The sequence below is a fragment of the Magnolia sinica genome, chromosome 14 (genome assembly GCF_029962835.1).
Source record: "Magnolia sinica isolate HGM2019 chromosome 14, MsV1, whole genome shotgun sequence".
Lineage (NCBI taxonomy): Eukaryota > Viridiplantae > Streptophyta > Magnoliopsida > Magnoliales > Magnoliaceae > Magnolia > Magnolia sinica.
Window position 1 is genome coordinate 3,742,554 of NC_080586.1, and position 23,484 is coordinate 3,766,037.

At 43.8% G+C, this 23,484-nt stretch overlaps 3 protein-coding genes and 1 pseudogene across 3 annotated transcripts; all 4 read right to left on the reverse strand.

Moving 5' to 3' along the window:
* Window positions 1–4,671: 4,671 nt before the first annotated feature.
* On the reverse strand, window positions 4,672–5,835 carry LOC131225969 (peroxidase 5-like). Its single transcript, XM_058221592.1, has 2 exons — window positions 5,626–5,835; window positions 4,672–5,509 (listed from the first exon to the last, which is right to left on the reverse strand). Exons 1-2 carry the CDS (start codon window positions 5,833–5,835, stop codon window positions 4,733–4,735), a joined length of 987 nt encoding a protein of 328 aa, XP_058077575.1. The 3' UTR covers window positions 4,672–4,732.
* Window positions 5,836–10,384: 4,549 nt separating this feature from the next.
* Window positions 10,385–11,587, reverse strand: LOC131225973 (uncharacterized). Its single transcript, XM_058221596.1, has 2 exons — window positions 10,953–11,587; window positions 10,385–10,859 (listed from the first exon to the last, which is right to left on the reverse strand). Exons 1-2 carry the CDS (start codon window positions 11,585–11,587, stop codon window positions 10,385–10,387), a joined length of 1,110 nt encoding a protein of 369 aa, XP_058077579.1.
* A 4,396-nt stretch (window positions 11,588–15,983) lies between these two features.
* On the reverse strand, window positions 15,984–17,093 carry LOC131225974 (peroxidase 5-like). The gene is made up of 2 exons (XM_058221597.1): window positions 16,884–17,093; window positions 15,984–16,760 (listed from the first exon to the last, which is right to left on the reverse strand). The coding sequence occupies exons 1-2, from the start codon at window positions 17,091–17,093 to the stop codon at window positions 15,984–15,986; spliced, it is 987 nt and encodes a 328-aa protein (XP_058077580.1).
* Window positions 17,094–19,469: 2,376 nt separating this feature from the next.
* LOC131225778 (peroxidase 5-like) lies at window positions 19,470–20,440 on the reverse strand (annotated as a pseudogene).
* Between the last annotated feature and the right edge of the window lie 3,044 nt (window positions 20,441–23,484).

Sequence of the window (23,484 nt, forward strand, 5' to 3'; positions counted from 1 at the left end):
TCTGAGGCCCAACTTGTCAAGTGAGCTATGGAAGTCCTTGCTGCACACTGCTTTTGTTAGTATATCTGCCAGTTGGTCTTCGGACTTAATAAAAGGAAACCGGATTATCTTTGCTTCAAGGTTTTTTTTAATAAAATGTCGATCCACCTCCACATGCTTGGTTCGATCATGCTGGACAGGATTATGAGAGATCTCTATAGCTGCTTTGTTATCACAAAAGAGATTCATCTCACAATCTGGAGCAAAACCAATCTCTGTCAAAAGCCTTCGAAGCCAAAGAAGCTCACAAAGACCCTTAGCCATTCCACGAAACTCAGCTTCAACACTTGATAATGCCACTACCTTCTGTTTTTTACTCCTCCAAGTCACGAAGTTTCCTCCAACAAAGGTGAAGTAACCTGAGGTGGACTTTCTATCTGTGACATTCCCTGCCCAATCAACATTAGTATAGCCTTCGACTCTTAAGTGATTATTCTTAAAAAATATAAGTCCCTTTCCAGGAGAGGACTTTAAGTATCGGAAGATTTGAACCACTACCTCCATATGATCTTCACTTGGGCAATGCATGAACTGACTAACAACACTTACTGCATAAGCAATATCGGGTCGTGTATGAGAGAGATAAATCAGTTTACCAACCAATCTTTGATATCTTCCTTTGTCAGTTGGTATTTGATTTGGGTACTCTCCGAGTTTGTGATTCTGGATCATTGGTGTATCCGCAGGCTTACACTCCAACAATCCAACTTCAGACAATAGGTCAAGGACATATTTCCGTTGGGACAAGAATATCCCTTGATTGGATCTAGCGACTTCGATTCTTAGAAAGTATTTGAGTCCTCCCAAACTTTTTATCTCAAATTCTGTTGCCAACTGCTTCTGTAGCTTTGATATTTCTTTTGAATCATCTCTCGTAATAATCATATCATCCACATAGACTATTAATGCTGTGATCTTTCCCTGTCGATGCTTTAGAAAGAGCGTATGGTCTGAATTGCTTTGATGAAAACCATATTTCTTCATTGCCAAGCTCAACCGTCCGAACCATGCCCGAGGAGATTGCTTTAGTCCGTATAACGTTCGTTGTAATTTGCATACAACTTTGGTCTCAGAGGTCGTTACATATCCTGGAGGAATATCCATATATATTTCTTCTTCGAGGTCACCATGGAGAAAAGCATTTTTCACGTCGAATTGGTGTAATGGCCAGTCGAGGTTTGCTGCTAAGGACAGTAGAACAATGACAGTATTTAACTTGGCAACTGGTGAGAACATCTCTTGATAGTCCACGCCGTACGTCTGTGTATAGCCTTTCGCCACTAGTCTCGCCTTGTATCACTCCACGGATCCATCAATTTTGTATTTGATGGAGAACACCCACTTGCATCCCACTGTTTTTTGTCCTTCGGTTAGAGGCACGAGAATCCATGTCTCATTCTTCAATAATGCTTCCATCTCTTCCTTCATGGCTTGAATCCACCTAGGATCTTGCAGAGCTTCATCAACACTAGTAGGAATATGGCATGAGGAAAGTTCATTTGCGAAGATCTTGAGAGGTTCAGATAGTTTCTCTGTAGATACATAGTTGGCAATTGGATACCTCGACCTCCGTTCCTTGACTTCTGGAGAGTATCTATTAGGTGGATTTCTACGATTGTGCCTGAAAGGGAGCTCATAGCCAACTGGAGTATCCACATTGTTAGAAATCTGAGATATGGGTGGAGTGCTTACCTTAGCGATATTCTCAGGAGATGGGTCGTTGGATACAGGAGAGTGGGGGGTTGTCATTTCGTCTTCAGTTTCCAAGGATGTCGTTGGCTCAGTACTTGCAGGAGACGATGTCGTTGGTTCAATTGTAGTATTTAGTTCCTTAAGGGCTAGTTAAGAAGGAACTGAAGATCCTCCAGTAGTGTGATTGAGTAGCCAATTCATCTCTTCACCATTGGTCTCCCCCTGAAGGGAAGAATTGGAGGCGGCGGGAGAAAAAAACATGTCAGATTCCAGAAACGTGACATCCATCATCATATAGGTACGCCGGGTGGAGGGATCATAGCAGCGATACCCTTTTTGATTTACAGCATATCCCAAGAACAGACAACGAATGGCACAGGGATCGAGTTTCGTGCGTTGATTCTTGGGAAGATGAACAAAGGCAACGTAGCCAAAGACTTTTGGTAGAAGTATCAACACTGTAGGTAAGTGAACGACTGTCGACAAGACCTGTAGAGGGGTCTTGAAAGCGAGAATTTTGGTAGGCATTCGGTTGATGAGATGAACCGCTGTGGTAACCGCATCCGGCCAATGAGTGCTGGGCACATGAGCTCCTAGTAGAAGGGCATGAGCAGTTTCGAGAATATGGCGATTTTTTCGCTCAGCGACACCATTCTGCTGAGGGGTTTGAGGGCAAGATGTCTCGTGAAGTAGATCATGGTGTCGAAAATAATCTTGAAATTGACTGTTCATGTATTCGCCACCATTATCCGACCGCAGAATCCGAATTTTAGCAGAAAATTGAGTTCGAACCATGGAATGGATAGCTTGGAAAATGCTAAAGACCTCATCTTTATTTTTTAGTAAGTAAAGCCAAGTCATTTTAGTGCAGTCATCAACAAATATCAAAAACCACCGTACACCAGACATACAGGGTTTTGGGGAAGGACCCCACATATCAGAGTGAATTAGAGCGAAAGGAATATCACTTTTATTAATACTCAATGGATATGTAACTCGATGACTTTTAGCTAAAATGCAAGTATCACATGTAAAGTCTGAAATTGACAATCTCGAAAATAAATCAGGTAACAAATGCTTTAAATATCCAAATGACGGATGACCCAACCGACGGTGCCAAAGCAAAATCTGTTGTATTTTCTGGTCCCTCTGATGGTGTACATGAAATGCTCGGCCTACACCGAAGTCATCCATATAATATAGCCCCCTCCTCTTAGTACCACGCCCAATGATCTCCTTGGTGAGAATATCCTGAAGAAGACAAAAGGTAGGGTAAATTAGCACCAAACAATTCAGGTCTTTGGTAACTTGACTTATAGATAGTAATTTGTGAGAAAGGGAGGGCACAAGTAAAGTGTTAGACAAGGATAGAGCTGGTGACAACTTTACTGTGCCAGCCCCTGTAACCGAGGAAATAACCCCATTAGCATTAGCAATGCTAGTGCGCCGTGGTGGGGAATGTTGGGAAAAATCCTTGGCGTCAAACGTCATGTGATCTGTAGCTCCAGAATCAAGTATCCAAGTGCTCCCATCACCATAGCTACGGGAACAAAAAAGAACACTACCTGTGGTGGAGCCTGAAGAATTAACAGGAATAAAAGAGAGCTCTGGTTCTGTCGTAACTACTGCAGCCTTCCCTTGACCTCCATCGTTTCCATCACGACGCTTTCGGGCTTGGAGTTCATGCCACCAGTCAGGGTACCCGTGAAGTTTGAAACAAGTTTCACGGGTATGCTTGCCATTTCCGCAATGAGAGCATTTAGCTCCGTCCCCCGTGACCTTTGGCTTAGAGTTTGTCACTTGCTTTAAGGAAAGGAAACCAGTGGCAGGCATCCCTATTGGTATGTTATTTTTTCCAGCCTTTGATGCCAAAAAAACACTCGAGGAGCCATTGGAATCTCTCGCCGTCATCACAGCTTGACGAACTGCTTCTCTGCGGATGTGAGCGTAGGCCTGTTCTACTGTGGGGAATAGTTGCATCTGCAGAACATCACTGCGGATGTTATCGAGGTGGTCATCGAGCCCATCCAGAAACACATAAACACGATCTTCCTGAAGCAACGTGTTGTAGTGCTTGATATCCAAGGGACACTCCATCGGATTGGGGCGGCGGAAGTCTATCTCACGCCAGAGGCCCTGAAGTTCATTATAAAATTTTTCCAGGGAGCCGCCGCCTTGCTTGAGCCTTGTTACACGTCGCCGGAGGTCGTAGAGTTGAGAGGCATCACTGCCATCGAAATATGTGGTGGCAATGGCATCCTAGACTAACTTGGCAGTAGGGAAACGAATGAAGTTACCTATGAGGGAGGAATCCATGGAATTAATGAGCCATCATTTTACAACAACATTGTTTGTGTGCCATTGTCGAAATGTCTGGTCGGTCGGAGAAGGTTGAGGGAGGTCGCCATTGATATATCCCAATTTGTCTTTGCCGGAGATGTACATCTCAACGACTTGGGACCAGAGGGCATAGTTGGTGCCGTCCAACTTGATGCCGATCGGTGCAGCAGTGGCGTCTGTGGTTGTGGTCGAAACGGAGGCTTTGGTCAGAACCTCCGTTATCTTTGTAGTCAACTCGGCTAGTATGGCAGGGGTCGGTGAATCTGCGTCGGCCATTGAAGCAGAAGCGATCGGTGGGTCAGATTAGAATGAAAGTCTTTGATACCATGACAGCTTTTTGTATATTTCAAATTCTATATATATTCTGTGTATCTTTACAAAGAAAAACAACCTATTTAACAACGTTACAAGGGACCATATATGGTTATACAGAGATTGCGCCTAAATGGAATCTGACGCATATAATTAAGGGATTTTTGTCCCTGTATATCTTCAATCAAACAGCTCACGCCTAATCAGAACAGCTCCTGCCAGAATAGCTCACGCCAAAACAGCTCACGCCAACACTTACCAACTAATTTACACTTGGGTTCTCTTTCAAAAATCAATGAAAAATTCAAATGAATAAAAGAACTGTTGCAATTCCTATAATTAGAATGACTCAATAGTTCACAACCCTACAGTTCTTCCTGATCTCTCCTTGGTAGCCGGTCAGGACGTCGATTGACCCCATGTGCACCATGGCCGCTGCGAACTTTGCAAACCATTCTGACTTATGCTTCGCATTGTTCCTCACCATTCTCGACGTCAAGGGGCTAGTAAGTAGTATTTGATCCGACTCCAATAATCCTCTATGGTGCTTCAAATTGAGGTAATACTTGTTATCCAGGCGATTCGGTGTTGTCGTGTCAAGGTTCACCACAGGATCTTGACCGTTCCTATTAGTCCAAGGCGGACACCTTTTTTTCAAGTAGGCTGAGAACTTGCGGTCCATTGAAGGATCGTGTTGGTGGGTGGCATTGAAGGAGTAGAGGCGATTCATGAAGGAAGAGCAATGAGAAACACCGATCGAGTGGGCCCCGGCGAGTGTCACCATTTCATCAAGAGACAACCCTTTTCGCTTGAAGTTCTCCTTGAGTTGCTGGGCATTGAAGGAAGCTTTGGGGAGATTTTGACCGACTTCCTCTTTGGTGGAGACTATTCCATCACGGCGGCCCGATGGCACATCGTAGTCAATGCCACCAAGCGTGTAGGCACTATCACGAGCTGCGAAGGCAATGATGTCGGAGCAGGAGACAGTGTATGGGCATTGAGCTTCAATCCTATCCTTTGCTTGGTCGATCACTTCAAATCCACGTAGGCTTGGATTGTTGGCTGGATGCTGTTTCTCTGAAGGATGTCCAGGCGTGGAATCAAGTAGGACCGAACCATCGCAGCCCTGCAACACATACAATACAAATACACATGGTTGGTACTACCTCCATAACAATAACAAGAACATCTCTCAGCTTTGCAAAGAGGATTTTTTTTTTTTCTCCTGAAAAGAGAATTTACCCTAACAAAGCAATCATGGAAATGGATCCTAATTAGTCCAGCACCAAGTCCTGGGTCATAGGTAACAGCTTTGCTCACAGTCTGTCGGATGATTCTCTCAGCAGATGGGCATGTAAATCGATAATGGCCCACTTTCAGTGATGCTGATGAGATGTGGGCCATTGCCATGATAGCAAGTAAGAAGAAGAAGCAAGTGTTCAATATGGCCATTTGGAGAGAGAGAGAGAGAGAGAGATATGTGGATGGCTCAAACGTTCATTTCGTCGGGTTTTATAAGCCGCAGGAAATGAAATGGGTGCAGTTTTACTCGCTAAACCAAAGATAATATAGCATTGTTTACTCGTTCCTGTGTACGGAAAGTCTTCCTCTATGCGAAGGACGAGAGAAGCACAGATTGCGGTGGTTTGCTACTTCCACACGCATGTACATCCGTACACGAAGTTTGATCATTTCACACGCGGAGGGATATGTATTCATCCAAGCGCCATCACAAACGAAGCTATGAACTACGTTTGTAAGATCTGAATTTCCATTGGATTAGAAATAATGCTTTGATGGATTAGAAATAATGCTTTGATATTATAATTAAAAGTAGAAATAATGCTTTGATGGATTAGAAATAATGCTTTGATATTATAATTAAAAGTTGAGATATTTGAACTCTTCTGGTGGGCCACGAACAAAGGTCTTTTCTTACCCACTCATTTTTTTAACTAATATTTGGCCCACAAAAGGCATGATATTATTTGAATTTTACTTTTAAAGATATATAAAATTGCAGATTGCCTGATGGAAAGCTCCTATCTCTGAAAAATGCCGCCTTGTATTACAGAAACCCGCGTGTGGATATGTTAGGCTCTACATGCGTGTAGTATTAGCAAATCATTGTATTCTATCACGTTTGACTTTAATACTGAAATGTACAAAAGGCTACACTGAAATTTTGTCACCGTCTTTAGTTGTGAGCCACACGATTCAATCCAGACCATCCGATTTGTAGGGCCATCATGGATGGATTGTAGTTTGAAAGTCACATTGATTAAAAAACATGGGAGTGACCATCTAACGGCCTGTTAAATATGTAATTTTCAGCATTCAAAATCATCTTTAAAACTCGGATGGTTAAGCTCTTTCGATCTAGGTGATTTTTGGCCTATGATACATCTAGAACAGATGGAACTATTCCGAAGGTTTGGATTTCTGGATATGCATGTCATGTATACGATTGGATGTATTAGTGCCATACTTTTTTAAAAGGCGATGAACTATCATTGTTTTCCCGCTTGACTCGGAGACAGTGCATTGCATCCTCTCTATCCGAACATTATAACAGCCTCGTGAGAAGGAGAGGAAAAGCAGTTGACAATGTCTGATCCATGACTCAGGTGGGCCGCACAAAAGGGAATAGTGGAATAATGAGAGGGGAATGCCCTCCATAGAAACCTCCAATGGAATGTGGGTTTCACCGTGTGTATATATCTACCAAGCAATTCTTTAGGGACACATCAAAACTCAGGTACAGGTTTTAATTTTAATTGTGATTGTACATTGCTCCTTGTGGTGTCCCAATTGAATTTTGGATCAGGATGCTTCTTAATCCCTATGGTGTACATGAGAGGGGTCGCACCAAATTTGTGGTTTGGATTCCAAATACACATCACGTGTATGAGATCATTGACACTTTTTAAACAACCCCTATGTCCAAGTTCTAGATGCTATTGAGCATAACCTTCGAACTGTTGGAGAGAGAGAGAGAGAGAGAGCCGATCGTGAACTGACAGTGGGTGTACTAACAAGCTAACAGAAGAAGAAGAAGAAGAAGAAGAAGAAAGAAAAAACCGTTCACGGCTAAAATAATTACAGAAAAGAAGCCAAAAAGGGTCCATAGTTCTCTTGGTCAACCATTGTGGTATGTAGGTCAAAGTTCCACTAGAATTTTCACTGGAAGTTTTTTGCCTTAAAAATAAAATAATAATAATAAAAATAAAAAAACTGAATATATATTCCATCTTCGGGTGGGCAACTCAAAAGGGGAGCCGCACCCCAACTTTACAACTTCGGGATCCCCTGAGAAAAAATTCAGGAGCAACCTATCGTAACAAGAAACCACACAAGAAGGGAGAAAAGAAAAGAAAACCCTCAGCGGGAGGGCCGCACCGAGCTGGAAGGCTAGGCCTTCACCCAACCTAATCCCAATTTGTCAAGAAACATCTGACCCCTGACCTCTCGGGGAAGGTCCGAGCTGAAAAAGAAAATGGCTATGGACTGGGAGGAGCTACCCAGCCTAGCCAAGGCATCCACAGGTTTGTTCCCTTCCCTAAGGATATGCTGAAATTGTACTTGGCCCTTGGCGGCCAGGCCCTTGATCCTACTACACCAATATTTCCATTTCCAACCTGGTGTGGACACCCCAGAGAACATGTTCACCACCAGGAGGGAGTCTGATTCAATGATAATGTTGGTCAAACCCTTATTGAAGCAATGTAACAACCCGTCATGAACCGCTCTGATTTCAGCCCTGATGTTCGACAACACCCCATATCCCACAGTGAACCCAAGAATAAAATTCATCGCCTCCCGCCTGCAAATACCTCCTTCCCCTGCATTACCTGTGTTACCCATAGAAGACCTATCTACGTTAATTTTGACTCAATTAGTCGAGGGCCTGAGCCATTTCACTATCTGGGGCTTTCTTGGGGAGAAGGCAGGGCCCGAGATCCCCAAGCCAGCCAGAATATGACTGTTGGCCCATAGCTTGGACTGCGCAAGGGCCTGGGACTCAGTGATTACTTGCACCCATCCTTTGATGCGCGAGATTTGCGTCAGGCAAGAAGGGTGTCGACCGTCAAACTTCGCTTCATTCCTCTCCTTCCAGATTTCCCAAAGAATAAGAAAGGGGATCAGCTTATTTAAGACCCCACCCCAGCCCCCAAGAGATGGGCCGTTCCACCACTGCATCAACCTTTCTTCAATTGAGCTGACGAACTGCATGTTTCTGCCAAAAATATCTGCAAAATGTGTCCAAATTGTGACCTCCCGATCATTAAGGAGGAAGAGATGAGGAGCTGTTTCACATGCTGGGACCTGAGCCTCAGCCCTGCCGCAATAGATACACCGTGATGCTAAAGAAACCCCTCTGCCTTACGCATCACACTCAACCGGGATCGCAGTTTTATGCATCTCCACGTTAGCAGGGATATCTTTGGAGGTAAGAGGGCGTGCCATACTTTCTTCGCCCAGCCAACTTTGGGCTTAGATAATCTGATAGAATCCCACGCTGTTTTCACTGAGAACTCGCCATTTTGGGGACAGGGGCTAGACCAGCATCGTTGGCTCGTCTGAAGTGCATAACCCATTTTGAAAAATAAAATTGATGTTTTCTTGTGAGAGAAAAGAGGGCACAGTAGAAGGAGGGAGAGGGCCGGCTGAGCCTAGAAAATCTCAGTCTCCAAGTCCGTCAGTGTCGCAGGAATAGGGACCGTCACTCTGCTCTCCAAAGGACCTAGACCCGACCAGTTTGTCCTCCAAAGAATGCTATCGCCCCTCTCGATATGCCAAATCACCCTGGCTTCCATGAGCGGAAAAAGCTCACGGATTCTTTTCCACATAGGGGAGGTAGCTGAAGATCCCTGGCCTATGTGATCCTCTGCCAAATCTCTGTTGTACTTAGCTGCCATGAAATTCCCCCAGATGCTTCAGATTTTCTGGTACTTGACGGCCCATACCAGTTTAAGTCGCAGCGCTGCCATAACCTCTGCCAATTTTCTGATGCCCAAACCTCCTTCCGATTTGGGGGTCATTATGTCTGACCAGCTTCTCCAGTGGAGCTTCTTCTTGCCTTCATTCCAACCCCAAAAGAAATTCGAAAACCTTCTTTTCAAGTCCTTTAACACTCTGGAAGGAACTTGGACTGCTGCCAACGTGTGCACTGGAATGCTACACATCACATTTTGTAGTAAAGTAGCCCTTCCTGCTTGAGTAAGGCATCTAGACTGCCACCCTCTGATCCTACAGGCCACCTTGTCTAACAAGTGCTGGAAATCTGCTGCTTTCCTCCTTCTTGCCCCAACCGGAACTCCCAAATATAGAAAATCAGAAGAGGTTCTAGAAATCCCAAGAGCCTGCTGAATAGTCGAGGCCCTAGAGGCAGAGAGATGTCTCGACCAGAGGAAACTACTCTTGAGCAGATTTACTTTCTGACCAGAGGTCCTTTCATAGGAAGTAAGGAATCCTTTCATAGACCTAATCGATTTCAGCCCCCCATTAAGGAATAAAAGTGTATCATCGACATACAATAAATGGGAAACCCGGGGGCATCCCTTGCCAAGCTGATAGGGGGTGCAGTTACCCCTGTCCATCTGATTTGAAACCCCCCTACTCAAAGCTTCAGCAACCAAAATAAACAAACTGGGAGATAACGGATCACCCTGCCTGAGACTTCTTGTGGATTTGACGAACCCCGCAAGTGCACCATTGACCAACACCGAGAACCAATAATTAGCCCAGCAATGCTCCACCAGCTTCACCCACGGGTCCGAAAAGCCAAACCTCCCCAGAAGTTTCTTAAGGAAGACCCACTCGACTCTATCATACGCCTTCTCCATGTCCAGCTTGATCACAATATTCCTGCCACGAACCTTATGGTTTAAGTTGCGCAAAATTTCCTGGGAAATCACAATATTTTCAGCCATCGAAAGCCCTTGGACAAAAGCACCTTGTTCGAGGGAAATTAACTTTGGGAGCACCTGACTCAGCCTAGTCAAGATGATTTTAGCAAAAATTTTGTAGACATTGTTGCATAAACTGATGGGTCTAAATCAGAAAATTTCTTGGGGGCTGAGCATTTGAGAAGAAGACAAATGAGCGAAGCCGTGAAGGCTCTCGGGATGGAGCCACCTTGGAAGATGGACGATGCTACCTTTAGGAGGTCCCGACCAATAATGTCCCAACAACCTGCGAAGAAGGCCCTAGAAAATCCATCAGGGCTAGGCGCACCATTCGAAGGGAGGTCCAGAATAGCCTGCTTAACTTCCTGGAGGGAAGGGACATCCAGGAGATGGGAATTGTCCTCCACCGTCACCAACTCGGGAATATTCGATAAGAGATCCTCCTCCAGGTCAACCTCCCAAGCTGAAAAGAGCATGTGGAAGAACCTCACGACCTCCACTTTGATAAGATCTTGGGATTTAACAATCCTCCCTGAATCGAGCTCTATAGACTTGATCAGCAACCTCCTGTTTTTTTCTGTGGCCGGTGAGTGAAAAAATTTAGTATTGCTTCCAAAAAATTTCTTCCATGAGCTCCAAGCGACAGAGGTTGGCTTTTACCTCACTGAGATGCATATGAGCCTGCCTTTCCTCACCAGGGGTGTCATAAAGACCCAGACGATCTCCCTCAATATCTTGGATTCCATGCTCCACTCTTTAATTTGCATAAAGATATCACCGAACACCTCCTTATTCCAGATTTTGAGGGAAATCTTGACCTTACGAAGCTTCACCAAAATGTTCACCATGGGGTCCAGCGTAGTTTCAGATTCCCAGGCCGTTTTTATGACTTGCTGGAAGGATTCATGTTGAAGCCACATCCGCTGGAAACAAAATGGCTTAGGTCCCACAAAATTCTGATTTAAAAGAACCAACAGGAGAGGTGCATGATCAGAATTAGAACGGGGAAGATGTTCCACATGGAAGTTAGGGAAGGATGAGTTCCATAGGCCGTTTGTAAGAACCCTATCCAGCCTAGCCCAAACCCTTGCTGGGCCCTGCTGATTGTTGCACCAGGTAAAGCAACTCCCAGAAAACCCTGCATCAAGCAGGCCAGCATTATCAATGGCTTCTACGAAATCCCTAGCACTGCCAAGATCCTGATTCCTTCTACTCCTTTTTGCCGTCGCAACAACTGTATTGAAGTCTCCGCCAATGACCCAGGGGCCCTGAATATTTCTGGCCATCACTGCCATCTCCTCCCAAAGCAGTCTCTATTGTAGCCTCTCACATTTTGCGTACACAAAAGAGAGGATAACCGGAACCGGATGCGGTGGCAGAGTGACTGAGAGCGAGATAGCCTGACGAGATGTAGACCACACCGCAATATCTAGTAGATTCCTACTGTAGACCCAAAATTTTTCCCCCTCTTCTCCATTAGAGAAAGAGGTGTGGTAGCCCAGCTTGAGGCCAATGGCTGTTTTCCTGCAGTCCCTAATCATGGGCTCCAAGATAGCTAAAATCCACGGATTATGGGCGCGAACTAGCCTTTTGAGAGTCCTGATCGTGGGGGCATTACCCACCCCTCGGGCATTCCATATCATTACTTTATCCAACATGTGGAACTTCTAATGTCGCTGTCTTTTTCTGAAGGAACTTGAATTTGGAGACTCATGCAATCCTAGAGGAGGAAACCTCTGAATTCCTCGGATAAGGCCTGATGCTGTTTTTCTTGAGCTTGATTCTCTTAGGCCAACTGGTTTCTGAAGTTAAGACAGGGTTCATCCCCATGTCCCCACTATCCTCTTCCATAGCTGGAGCCTGATCTAATATCCCTGTCTTAATGGTTTGAACTTGAGTAGACCGCTAACGGATGGCGGTACAGAGCTGATTGTTGGGCCAACTGCCTTGAACTGGACTGGCAGGATGGATGCCCTGAGGGCGAGCAACAGACTGACTTCTCTTACCGCTATCAACTAGATGTCTGTATTGATCAGACGTCGTGAGATGTTGATGGTTTTGCTCGCTTATGACAGGCTGACTGATGGCACCACCATTCCGATTATCGACGAGCTGTTGGTCTCAAAAATAATCCGTCCCAGATCTACAAAAATAACGGGAGAGGTCCACTTCAAGCCTCGCTTCTCTAGCTCGGTTGACCTCATATCGGAGAACAAGGGAGGAAAGGGAGAAACAGGGAGAGAAACCAGCTGAAGAACTAGAGTTAGAAGGGGAGGTATTATCTACCACTCCCTCCCTAAGAAGGGAGGAGAGGGGGAGACACCCTACCGATCTCGACCTGGCCTTCCTACCTCCTTGAGTTACATCAGGGAAGGGGAGTTCTACCATATTACTATTAAGAGGTCTCACATAAAAACCGGGAAGGCATCGTAAGGGGTTACTTACAGCGAAATGCGGGCAGTAAGAAGGAAACTCCTCATTTGCTTGGAGAATCGCTTGCGGAGAAATCACCCCCAGAGGTCCATCTTCTCCCAAGCAAATCTAATTTGTTTGCTCATTTCTTCGACCTTATTTCATAGTTTTTTAAATTTATTTCATAGTTTGAAAGGATTTGAGGGGATTTTAAATCCTATGGTATATTTGCCACCATAAAGTAACTGGGGGTTTTACATCCAAGGGGGTTCAAATGCCCTCAAAAAGGGGGTTTAAAATCTTGAAAGCTTGGATTACATCCAAAATCCTTCTGAGAGTTACATGTGTAACATGTGTGTCACTAGGCTATTAATCAATCTGGCACATGACCCATAAATGCTATCAAAAAATAATTAGATTATCAATTGCATAACTATAATCACTTTAATATGATGATTTGCGCCAGCCAAACATTGTTCATATAAATCAATAGTTAAAAATTGTTGGTTAATCACTCGGATGTGATCTTGTGCTTGTCCAAGACTTGGAATTTCACCATTCTCGGTCAAAGTATATATTTCAATAGGCTTATTATAACTATTGTGTCAAACATTACATACGTACAATAATTAGAGATATTAAAGTTGGTTTAGTAATTAAATTCAAACCCCTATAAATATATTATACATAGCTACTTTTGGATCACGGAGGATTTTGAATCTAGGTTGCCAAACACAAGAAGAGGATTTCAAATCCCGGGGGTTTCAAATCCAAGGGGTTCTGAATCCAGGGGGTTCCGAAGCCAGGGGGTTTCAAATCAACTCTCTCAAATAGGCCATTAGGGTTATTTAAAGGTATTAAACTCGTTTTTATAAATAAATAAATAAATAAAATAAAATTCTTAGAAATTATCTTATTTCTCTTGTGGATTCGAAAATTTTCTTGTGGATTCAAAAGAGCCTTCTGGATTCAAGGCATGTATCACTTGAGGAAGATAATGCTCGACCTCATCACATCCTTGTTCACACCCCAAGTGCAGGGTTGTGATGTAGTAATAAACTCGGTAAGACCGAGGTCGAATCCACAGGGACTGAAACCTGTACGTTATCTGAAAAATAACCAGATCTAGAACTAGGCTAAGATGAAATCTAAACCAATTGTGATTTGAGGAATAATGGTGAAATATTAATCTAAACTTAAAAAATTCAGAGAAAGGGAACTAGGGATTCAGAGGATCCACTTGTAGAGATCAGGGAGATCTTATGCCTGCTTCATGGATATTATACTGAACTTACTTGATATAGTTTTCAAGAGATGAAAGGTATAAGAATTAGGTATGATTCCATCACAAATCCATGCCTAAGAGACAAGGTAAACAACAGAACTTAGACAAATCCATAACCAACTAAAAGATGTATGAGTGTTAGGAAGGATTCCATCATCCAACCATGTCTATGAGACGATGGCGAACAACAGGGTTTCCGAACATCAAAATAAAAGGAAATGAATTATTCAAGCCATCACAGATCTACTGTAATTTAAATCACAACAAACCATTAATGACTAAAAGAATTTCTTAAATCAAACCAGAGTCAATCAGTTCAGTTTAAATCAAACCTGTAGAAGCTCTCATCATGCCACAAGCTTCACCTCTCAGCCCTAGCTAAGAGATTTAGCCTAACATAATCATAGAAAAAAGAAGAAAAATAAAGAAAAAATACATAAAAATTTCAAACACTTCTCTCTCCGCCTCTCTTTCTCTATTTGACGTCTCCTATTCAAGCATACCTTCTTCTCCATGTTTGGAACTCTTTTTATAGCTTTTGGAGTGGTGGAAATCGGATTTGGGAAGCTATCGCACGCGCAGCGAAAGCCTTTTCGCAACCAAGTTCGGGGCTTCATAACTCTCGCGTTCCTTGCATTATTTCTGTAAAATCAACGTCTCTTGGAAGTATTTTGGCTGGCCTACACGATGGACGGTTTGGATTGTCCACTGATCAAAGATGGTGGGCCACAACTGCCTGGAAAGTCAGATTTCGCGGACGTGCGTAGCCTTTCGCACGTCCAGCGCTGATGTGATCGGTGGGCCCCACAGAGGTATTTTTGGAGAAATCCACCCCGTCCATTAGATTCAGGACGAAATTTCAGTCAAGAATGGGTGGTTTTGAACGTCCATTGACACTACACAGAGAAGAAATCACCCCAAAAATCGTTTTGAACGTCGTAGGATCGCTTGTTTGTGGCCTCTGTATCGCGCACGTGTACTTGCATGGGTCCAAAAGTTCAGCAAGATTTTGTAGTAGTCGAGGCCCTCTACACGATGGACGGTTTGGATTGTCCATTGGGACAATGTGTGGGGCCCACTGGCGTCCGCAAAACGGACAGTGTCCGTCCGTTTTAAGCGCTAAAACGGCAGTTGCCATAAAGGGAAGAAGATGCGGGTCAGCAGCGCTAACCCGCCTTACGTGGTTCGGTGCGGCTCGCACACGTCTATACCTCATGTACATACGCTGTATATACAGGGCCCATTGTAATGTGTATGCAAGATCCGATCCATCCATTTGTTTCCTTATCTTATTTAAACCGCCGAGACCAAAGTTGAGACAGTTCAACGGTTTATGGGCTGATCTGTCAGTTGGGGTACTTTCATAGTGATCCGAGGGCTGAAATTTTATATTTACGGTTAATTTATGGCCCTTAGGCCATCTATGAAGTCTTGGGCCAATCAGATGGCGGGAACTATGTGATCTTGCATTCTTCATCAATTTCGTGCCTCTTTAATGTGAATGGCTTGATTTCCTCGGATCCCTGGCATGTAAATTCTTCAGTCTTGGTTCTCTGGAGTGCGTCCCTTGCTCTGGTAACTTCGGAGTGTCAAATCCACACTTCTAGCACCCTTTTTTTAGACCATGCTCGTAAATACACTCTGCATCACAAACATGATTAAATTGAGCCATTAAACGGTATCATGCTTGTAAATCCATGCAATAACTGGGTCTGATATGCAATATTTGAACCTCAACAATCCTCCCGGCATGAGAGAGAGAGAGAGAGAGAGAGAGAGAGAGAGAGAGAGATTTGCTTATAAAAATCCAATTCCATAGAAAAACAAGAAACAAGACAACTTGGATTAGATAAAAAATAAATGCTCCATGTGGATCATACCAACTAATTTACACTTGGATTCTCTTTTAACAAATCAAAGATAAATTCAAATGAATGAAAGATTAGTAAACAATATTTCAAATCAAATTCAGCAATTCCAATCTTTGGAATGACTCAAAAGTTCACAGCCCTACAGTTCATCCTGATCTCTCCTTGGTAGCCGGTCAGCACATCGATGGACCCCATGTGCACCATGGCCGCTGCAAATTTTGCAGCCCATGCTGACTGATGCTTCACATTGTTCCTCACCATTCTCGATGTCGAGGGGCTAGTAAGTAGTGTTTGATCCGACTCCAATACTCCTTTATGGTGCTTCAAATTCTGGTAGTACTTGTTATCCAAGCGATTTGGTGTTGCCATGTCAAGGTGCACTGTAGGATCTTGACCATTCCTAGTAGTCGAAGGGGGACACCTGGTTTTCAAGTAGGCTGCAAACTTGCGGTCCATTGAAGGATCTTGTGGGTGTGTTGCATTGAAGGAGTAGAGGCGATTCACGAAGGAAGAACAATGAGAAATGCCGATGGAGTGGGCCCCAGAGAGTGTCACCATTTCATCCAGAGACAACCCTTTTCGCTCAAAGTTCTCCTTGAGTTGCTGGGCATTGAAGGAAGGTGGGGGAACATTTTGACCGACTTCAGCTTCAATAGAGACTCTTCCATCGCGGCGGCCTGCTGGCACGGCGTAGTCAATGCCACCAAGCTTGTAGGCACTATCACGGGCCGCAAAGGCAATGATGTCGGAGCAGGAGACAGTATGTGGGCATTGAGCTTCAATCCTAGCCTTTGCTTCGTCGATCACTTCAAATCCACGTAGGCTTGGATTGTTGGCCGGATGCTGTTTCTCAGAAGGGTTTCCTGGCATCGAATCGAGTAGGACTGAACCATCACAGCCCTGCAACACATAGAATACAAATACACAAGGTTGGTACCACCTCCATAACAATAACAACAACATCTCTTAACTTTGCAAAGAGAACTTTTTTTTTTTTTTTTCTTGACTGCAAAGAGAACTTACCCTAACAAAGCAATCATGGAAATGCATCCTAATTAGGCCAGCGCCGAGTCCCGGGTTCTGAGCAACGGCTTTGCTCACTGTCTGTCGGACAATCGCCTCCGCAGATGGGCATGTATATCGGTAGTGGCCCACTTTTAGTGATGCTGAGGAGATATGGGCCATGGCCAAGATAGCAAGGAAGAAGAAGAGGCAAGTGTTCAACACGGCCATTTGGAGAGGGAGAGAGAGAGAGAGAGAGAGAGGTGTGGATGGATGAAAAGCTCATGTGGTTGGCTTTTATAAGCCGCATGAAATGAAGTGGGTGCAGTTTTACTCGGTAAACCAAAAGCGACAGCATTGTCGACTCGTTCTTCTGTACGTTAAGTCTCTCTCCATAAAATTAAAAATAATAATTAAAGAAGAGGTCTTCTCCCATGCGAAGGACAGAGTGGCATACATTGCGGAGGCTCGCTACTTCAACGGATATTCAACACGTGTCTAAGATCCGAGCTTTCCATTAGGTTGGAAATATTACTTTGACGTTGTGAACATTTAAATCAAATAATTTTACTCTTCCTGTGAGCCACGGCTAAATCCGTTTCCTAGCCATTCATTTGTTTTATTATGATGGGACCAGCATGATGTATGAAATGATCTGGATTTCGTGTCAGAAGATTTAGAAAATTGTTGCTCCCCAGATGAAAAGCTCCGATCTCTATGACATATCACATTGCCTTGTGAGCCCCACGTGTGGAATTTGCAAGCTTGAGATTTTGCTGACAAGCCTCTTTGATCTTCTACACACCTGCCTTGACTTTCCAGATTTCACTTAATTGTGTCACTTTATGGCAGATGCGTATGTCCATCAGATTATTCAAATCTTGGGCCCCACCGTGTATGGATCATGGCCTGAAAATCACACTGCAGGAGCACAACAGCCTCATTTATCCTCTTGGATTTGGACCACCAGCTTCTCCTTTCTAATTCTCTGTTTGATGGTCTCTAATTTTATTATTTATTTATTATTATTTTATTTTTTTACACACGCACACACACCCCCACGCACTCACGCCGTAGAGGGATTTCACCACCTATGGATACTCGAACCCTTGACCCGGTGTTGAAACTCCTGAGAGTCTACCACTAGAGCAAGAGTAAGGATCCGATGGTCTCTAATTGCACGTACGGTTAGGATCAACCACCAGACCGGTTTTCAGTCCATGGAACATATCCTACGGTCTACAATGATTGTATGACATCAAATCTGTCCAAATTGGTCCGTCAAATAAGGAAGTGAGGCACTCCAAAATTGAAACCAATCCAACCATCACATCCCCACCATCCGAATTTGGATGTTTTTTAGTGGTTGTCTATTGCTTTACATGGTGTGGCCCACCTTATAATTGAACCAGCCTTATATTTCGGAAATCCTATCATCATGTAGGTCTCACTTGGTGTGCAGGTTGAATCCGCACCCTATAAAATAATAGAAAGCCATCCAGAAAACCTCGTTGGATTGGCCTGAGTTTTGGGACATCTCAATTTCAACAGTGGGGCGAGCCTTTTGATGGATTAGATGTCATGAATTCATAAAGGGGGGTCCATATACAATAGCTGTAGAATAAGCTTATTTTACATAGCTGGTAGAATACAAACCATAGTCCTGGACCGAGTCTTGTGCTCCAAACGTAGTGTGATAACATTTTATTCTTAGAAAAATTGCAGTTGGTAAACCTTATCATTGTCCACCAAGATTGATGGTGATGGGGTGATGGCTCAACTCTTACTTTGAAGGGAGCTGTTGGATCAAGTGGGGTGACTCAGCTATGTTGATTATTTGTGTGTAAGCTGGCATTGAGATCCAAGCCATCCATCCAGTGGTTCTCATTCACTCAATGGTCTGGCTTGAAAATCAGGCCCGTCTACTCAACATGCAGAACACAATCTAAAAGAGACTAACATAGTGGCACATTTTTCGATCAAGCCAACTTGATTTCCAGATCAGGGGATCGAAATGGTGGGACCGACATGATAGAGAGCTTGAATCCATGTATGTGTGACATGCTGGCAAATGTGTTTCATCTGTTTTTGGGTTTAGCCAACCTTCTGCTTAGAATTTTATATAGCTAATAAACTAAGAAATCAAAATCGTGGTGCGGATGGGCCTCCTAGCTTTTGCCCCAGGTGATCTATATGATGCATCCCTGTTGTGTTCCAACTGAATTTTGGATCAGGATTCTTCTTGGTCCGTACGGTGAACATGAGGAGTCGCACCACATTCATGGTTTGGATTCCACATACACATCACGGGTGATCCCCACACATCTTGAACATATGTGATCCCCCCTTTCAAGTTACCAAGAGAGTTTTCCTAGTTCCATTGGCTATTGAGCATATCCTTCAAGTACTAGTCTCTCTCAAAGAGAGAGAGAGAGAGAGAGAGAGAGAGATTTGCTTATAAAAATCCAATTCCATAGAAAAACAAGAACCAAGACAACTTGGAGTTGCATGAAAAATCAATGCTACCAAATAATTTACACTTGGAATCTCTTTCGACTAAAATCAAATAAATGAAAGAACTGTCCCAATTCCTATAATTAGAATGATTCAATAGTTCACAACCCTACAGTTCTTCCTGATCTCTCCTTGGTAGCCAGTCAGCACGTCGATGGACCCCATGTGCACCATGGCAGCTGCGAACTTTTCAGCCCATGCTGACTGATGCTTCACATTGTTCTTCACCATTCTCGACGTCAAGGGGCTAGTAAGTAGTGTTTGATCCGACTCCAATACTCCTCTATGGTGCTTCAAATTCTGGTAGTACTTGTTATCCAGGCGATTCGGTGTTGCCGTGTCAAGGAGAGCAATGAGAAGCACCGATGGAGTGGGCCCCAGAGAGTGTCACCATTTCATCCAGAGACAACCCTTTTCGCTTGAAGTTCTCCTTGAGTTGCTGGGCATTGAAGGAAGGTGGGGGGAGATTTTGAGTGACTTCCTCTTCGATGGAGACTCTTCCATCATGGCGGCCCGATGGGACGGTGTAGTCAATGCCACCAAGCTTGTAGGCACTATCACGAGCCGCGAAGGCAATGATGTCGGAGCAGGAGACAGTATGTGGGCATTGAGCTTCAATCCTGGCCTTTGCTTGGTCGATCACTTCAAATCCACGTAGGCTTGGATTGTTAGCCGGATGCCGTTTCTCTGAAGGATTTCCAGGCGTGGAATCAAGTAGGACCGAACCATCGCAGCCCTGCAACACATACAATACAAATACACATCGTTGGTACTACCTCCATATCAATAACAACAACATCTCTCAGCTCTGCAAACAGAACTTTTTTTTTTTCTGCAAAGAGAACTTACCCTAACAAAACAATCATGGAAATGCATCCTAATTAGGCCAGCACCAAGTCCTGGGTTCCGGGCAACAGCTTTGCTCACTGTCTGTCGGACAATTGCCTCCGCAGACGGGCATGTATATCTGTAATGGCCCACTTTCAGTGATGCTAATGAGATATGGGCCATTGCCAAGATAGCAAGGAAGAAGAAGAGGCAAGTGTTCAACATGGCCATTTGGAGAGAGAGAGAGAGAGAGAGAGAGAGATGTGGATGGCTCAAACGCTCGTTTGGTTGGGTTTTATAAGGTGCAGGAAATGAAAGAGTGCGGATCCTCTGCCTCCCGGAGGGAGGAACTCCCTGCCTCCAGCGTTTCCATTGGTCAACGTCAGTACAAGTGCCACGTCATCATATTTTTTAAATATATTAGAAAAATACATTTAATAAGAAGTATAACGGAGACGTTAAACGGAAGCGGTTTGCCTGCTGAGTAACTCAGCAGGGTAAGCGTACTGAGTAAAGTCTGTGGAGCCCACCTTCGTCATTTGTGCATTGTATCAACTCCGTTCATCTCTTTTATCATCTAATTTTAGGTTTTTACAACAAAAATTAATCATATCCAAAGATCAAGTGAACCACACCACCTGAAACAGTGTGAATTAAATTCCACTGTTGAAAAGTTGTTGGGGGCCCACAGAAGTTTTATATTAAGATGATATTTGTTTTTTCTATTCATCCGTGTCTTTGTGATCTTATGAACAGTTTGGATGAAAAATAAACATCATCGGGGGCTTAGAAACATTTCAATGGTGAAAATCAATACTTTCACTGTTTCCTTTGGTATGGTCTACTTGAGCTTTTGACATACTTCACTTTTGGGCTCAACCCCTAAAATGACATGAAAGGATGGACGGCGTGGATAAACCACATGAATTCACAGTGGGCCCAATAGAATTTACTCACTACCATAAGACTCGTGCACAATCCGATTTCACGTCAGAGACACGGATTTCCAGCCAAAGCCTTTTGCAGTAAGATCCTGCGCAAGGATTCCGGATGGGGCCACTGCGATGTTTATAATAAATCCAACCTGTTCATCCATTTTTAGATATCATTTTAGGACATAATACCAAAACTAAGGTGTATACAAAACTCAAATTGGCCACACGAGAGGAAACAGTGGGGATTTAGTGTCCACCGTTGAAATATTTATATGGCCACAAAAGTTTTGCATCGGTCTAATATTTTTGTGTTTTCACTTCATCTTGGTAAAAATAATCTTATAAACATTTTGGATGGCATATAAACATCAAGACGCCTAGGAAGGCTTCAACTGTAGGAATTTCTTTCTCCATTGTTTCATCTTATATGGCCCGGTTGAGTTTTTGATCATCCTAATTTTTTGTTACATGTCTCAAAATGAGCTCTAAAAATGGATGAAAGGATTGGAATTCTTATAGACATCATGGTGGACCCCACCATACATCCCAGTGCTGGAACTTCATGCAAAAGCCTTCCCCCGGTGAATCCGCGTCCACGGTTTCCATTGGAAACGGAATGGCTATTCCCCTGCCACTCGGTACTATGTGGGCCCACCATGATGTGTGTGTTTCATCCATGCCGTCCATTTATTTTTCTACATCATTTTATGATCTGAGACCAAAAATGAGGTATAACCCAATCTCAAGTGGACCACATTACATGAAATAGTGTTGAATGAATGTTGACCATTAAAAACTTTTTGGGGGCCATAAAAGTTTTGGATCAAGCTTTTACCTTCATCTGGGTCTTTATGACCAAACCAACAGATTGAATGTCAAATAAACAGTATGGTGGGCCTTAGGAAGACTTTAATGATGGATATCCAATCACCATTGTTTTCCTGTGGTGTGGTCCATATGAGATTTATATCCCTCTCATTTTTGGGGTCAACCCTTAAAATTATATGTAAAAATAGATTAACGGAATGGATGAAACACATACATCATGGTGGGGCCCACAGAGTACTGACCACCACCACCATCGGGCTGGTGGTGGTTAAGTAGCCAATTCGCTTTCATTTTCATTTGGGATTCAGTGCCACATTGAGCAGTGAGACTCGCTACTAAAGTGATGTCACCTATTTATATGGGTCCCACTATGATGTATGTTTTGTATCCACACCATCCATCCATTTGGAGAGATCATTTTAGGGCATGAGCCAAAGAATGAATTAGATCCAAAACTCGAGTGGACCTCACTACAGAAAATAGTGGAGAGAGTCACGCCTACCATTTATTACGACTGGATCCAATCCAAACCTCGTCACTTTGTCTACTGAACCTGTCACTTTGCACTACAACCCCGTCACTTTATCTACTGAATCCTGTCACTTAGTGTTGCAACCTCGTCACTTTTTCTAGTGAACCCCGTCACTTTATACTGTAACCTCGTCACTTTGTCTACTGAACCCTGTCACTTTGTACTGCAACCCCGTTACTTCATCTACTAGCTCCGTCACTTTGTTTACTGTACCCCGTCACTTTATGCTACAACCTCGTCACTTTGTCTACTGCACCCCGTCACTTTGTACTGCAACCCCGTCACTTTGTCTACTGCAGTACAAAGTGACGGGGTTCAGTAGACAAAGTGACGGGGTTGCAGTACAAAGTGACTGGGTTCGGTAGACAAAGTGACGGGGTTGCAGTACAAAGTGACGGGGTTCAGTAGACAAAGTGACAGGGTTGCAGTACAAAGTGACAGGGTTCAGTAGACAAAGTGACGAGGTTGCAGTACAAAGTAACGGGGTTCACTAGACAAAGTGACGAGGTTGTAGCACAAACTGACAGGGTATAGTAGACAAAGTGACGAGATTGTAGCACAAAGTGATGGGGTACAGTAGACAAAGTGATGATGTTGTAGTACAAAGTGACGGAGTTTAGTAGACAAAGTGACGGGGTTGCAGTACAAAGTGACGGGGTTCAATAGACAAAGTGATGGGGTTGCAGTACAAAGTGACGGGGTTCACTAGACAAAGTGACGAGGTTACAACACTAAGTGACGGGGTTCGGTAGATAAAGTGACAGGGTTGTAGTACAAAGTGATGGGGTTCAGTAGACAAAATGACGAGGTTTAGATTGGATTCAGTCGTAATAAATGGTGGGCATGACTCTCTCCACTATTTTCTGTAGTGGGGTCCACTCGAGTTTTAGATCTAATTCATTCTTTGGCTCATGCCCTAAAATGATCTCTCCAACTGGATGGACGGTGTGGATACAAAACATACATCATTGTGGGACCCATATAA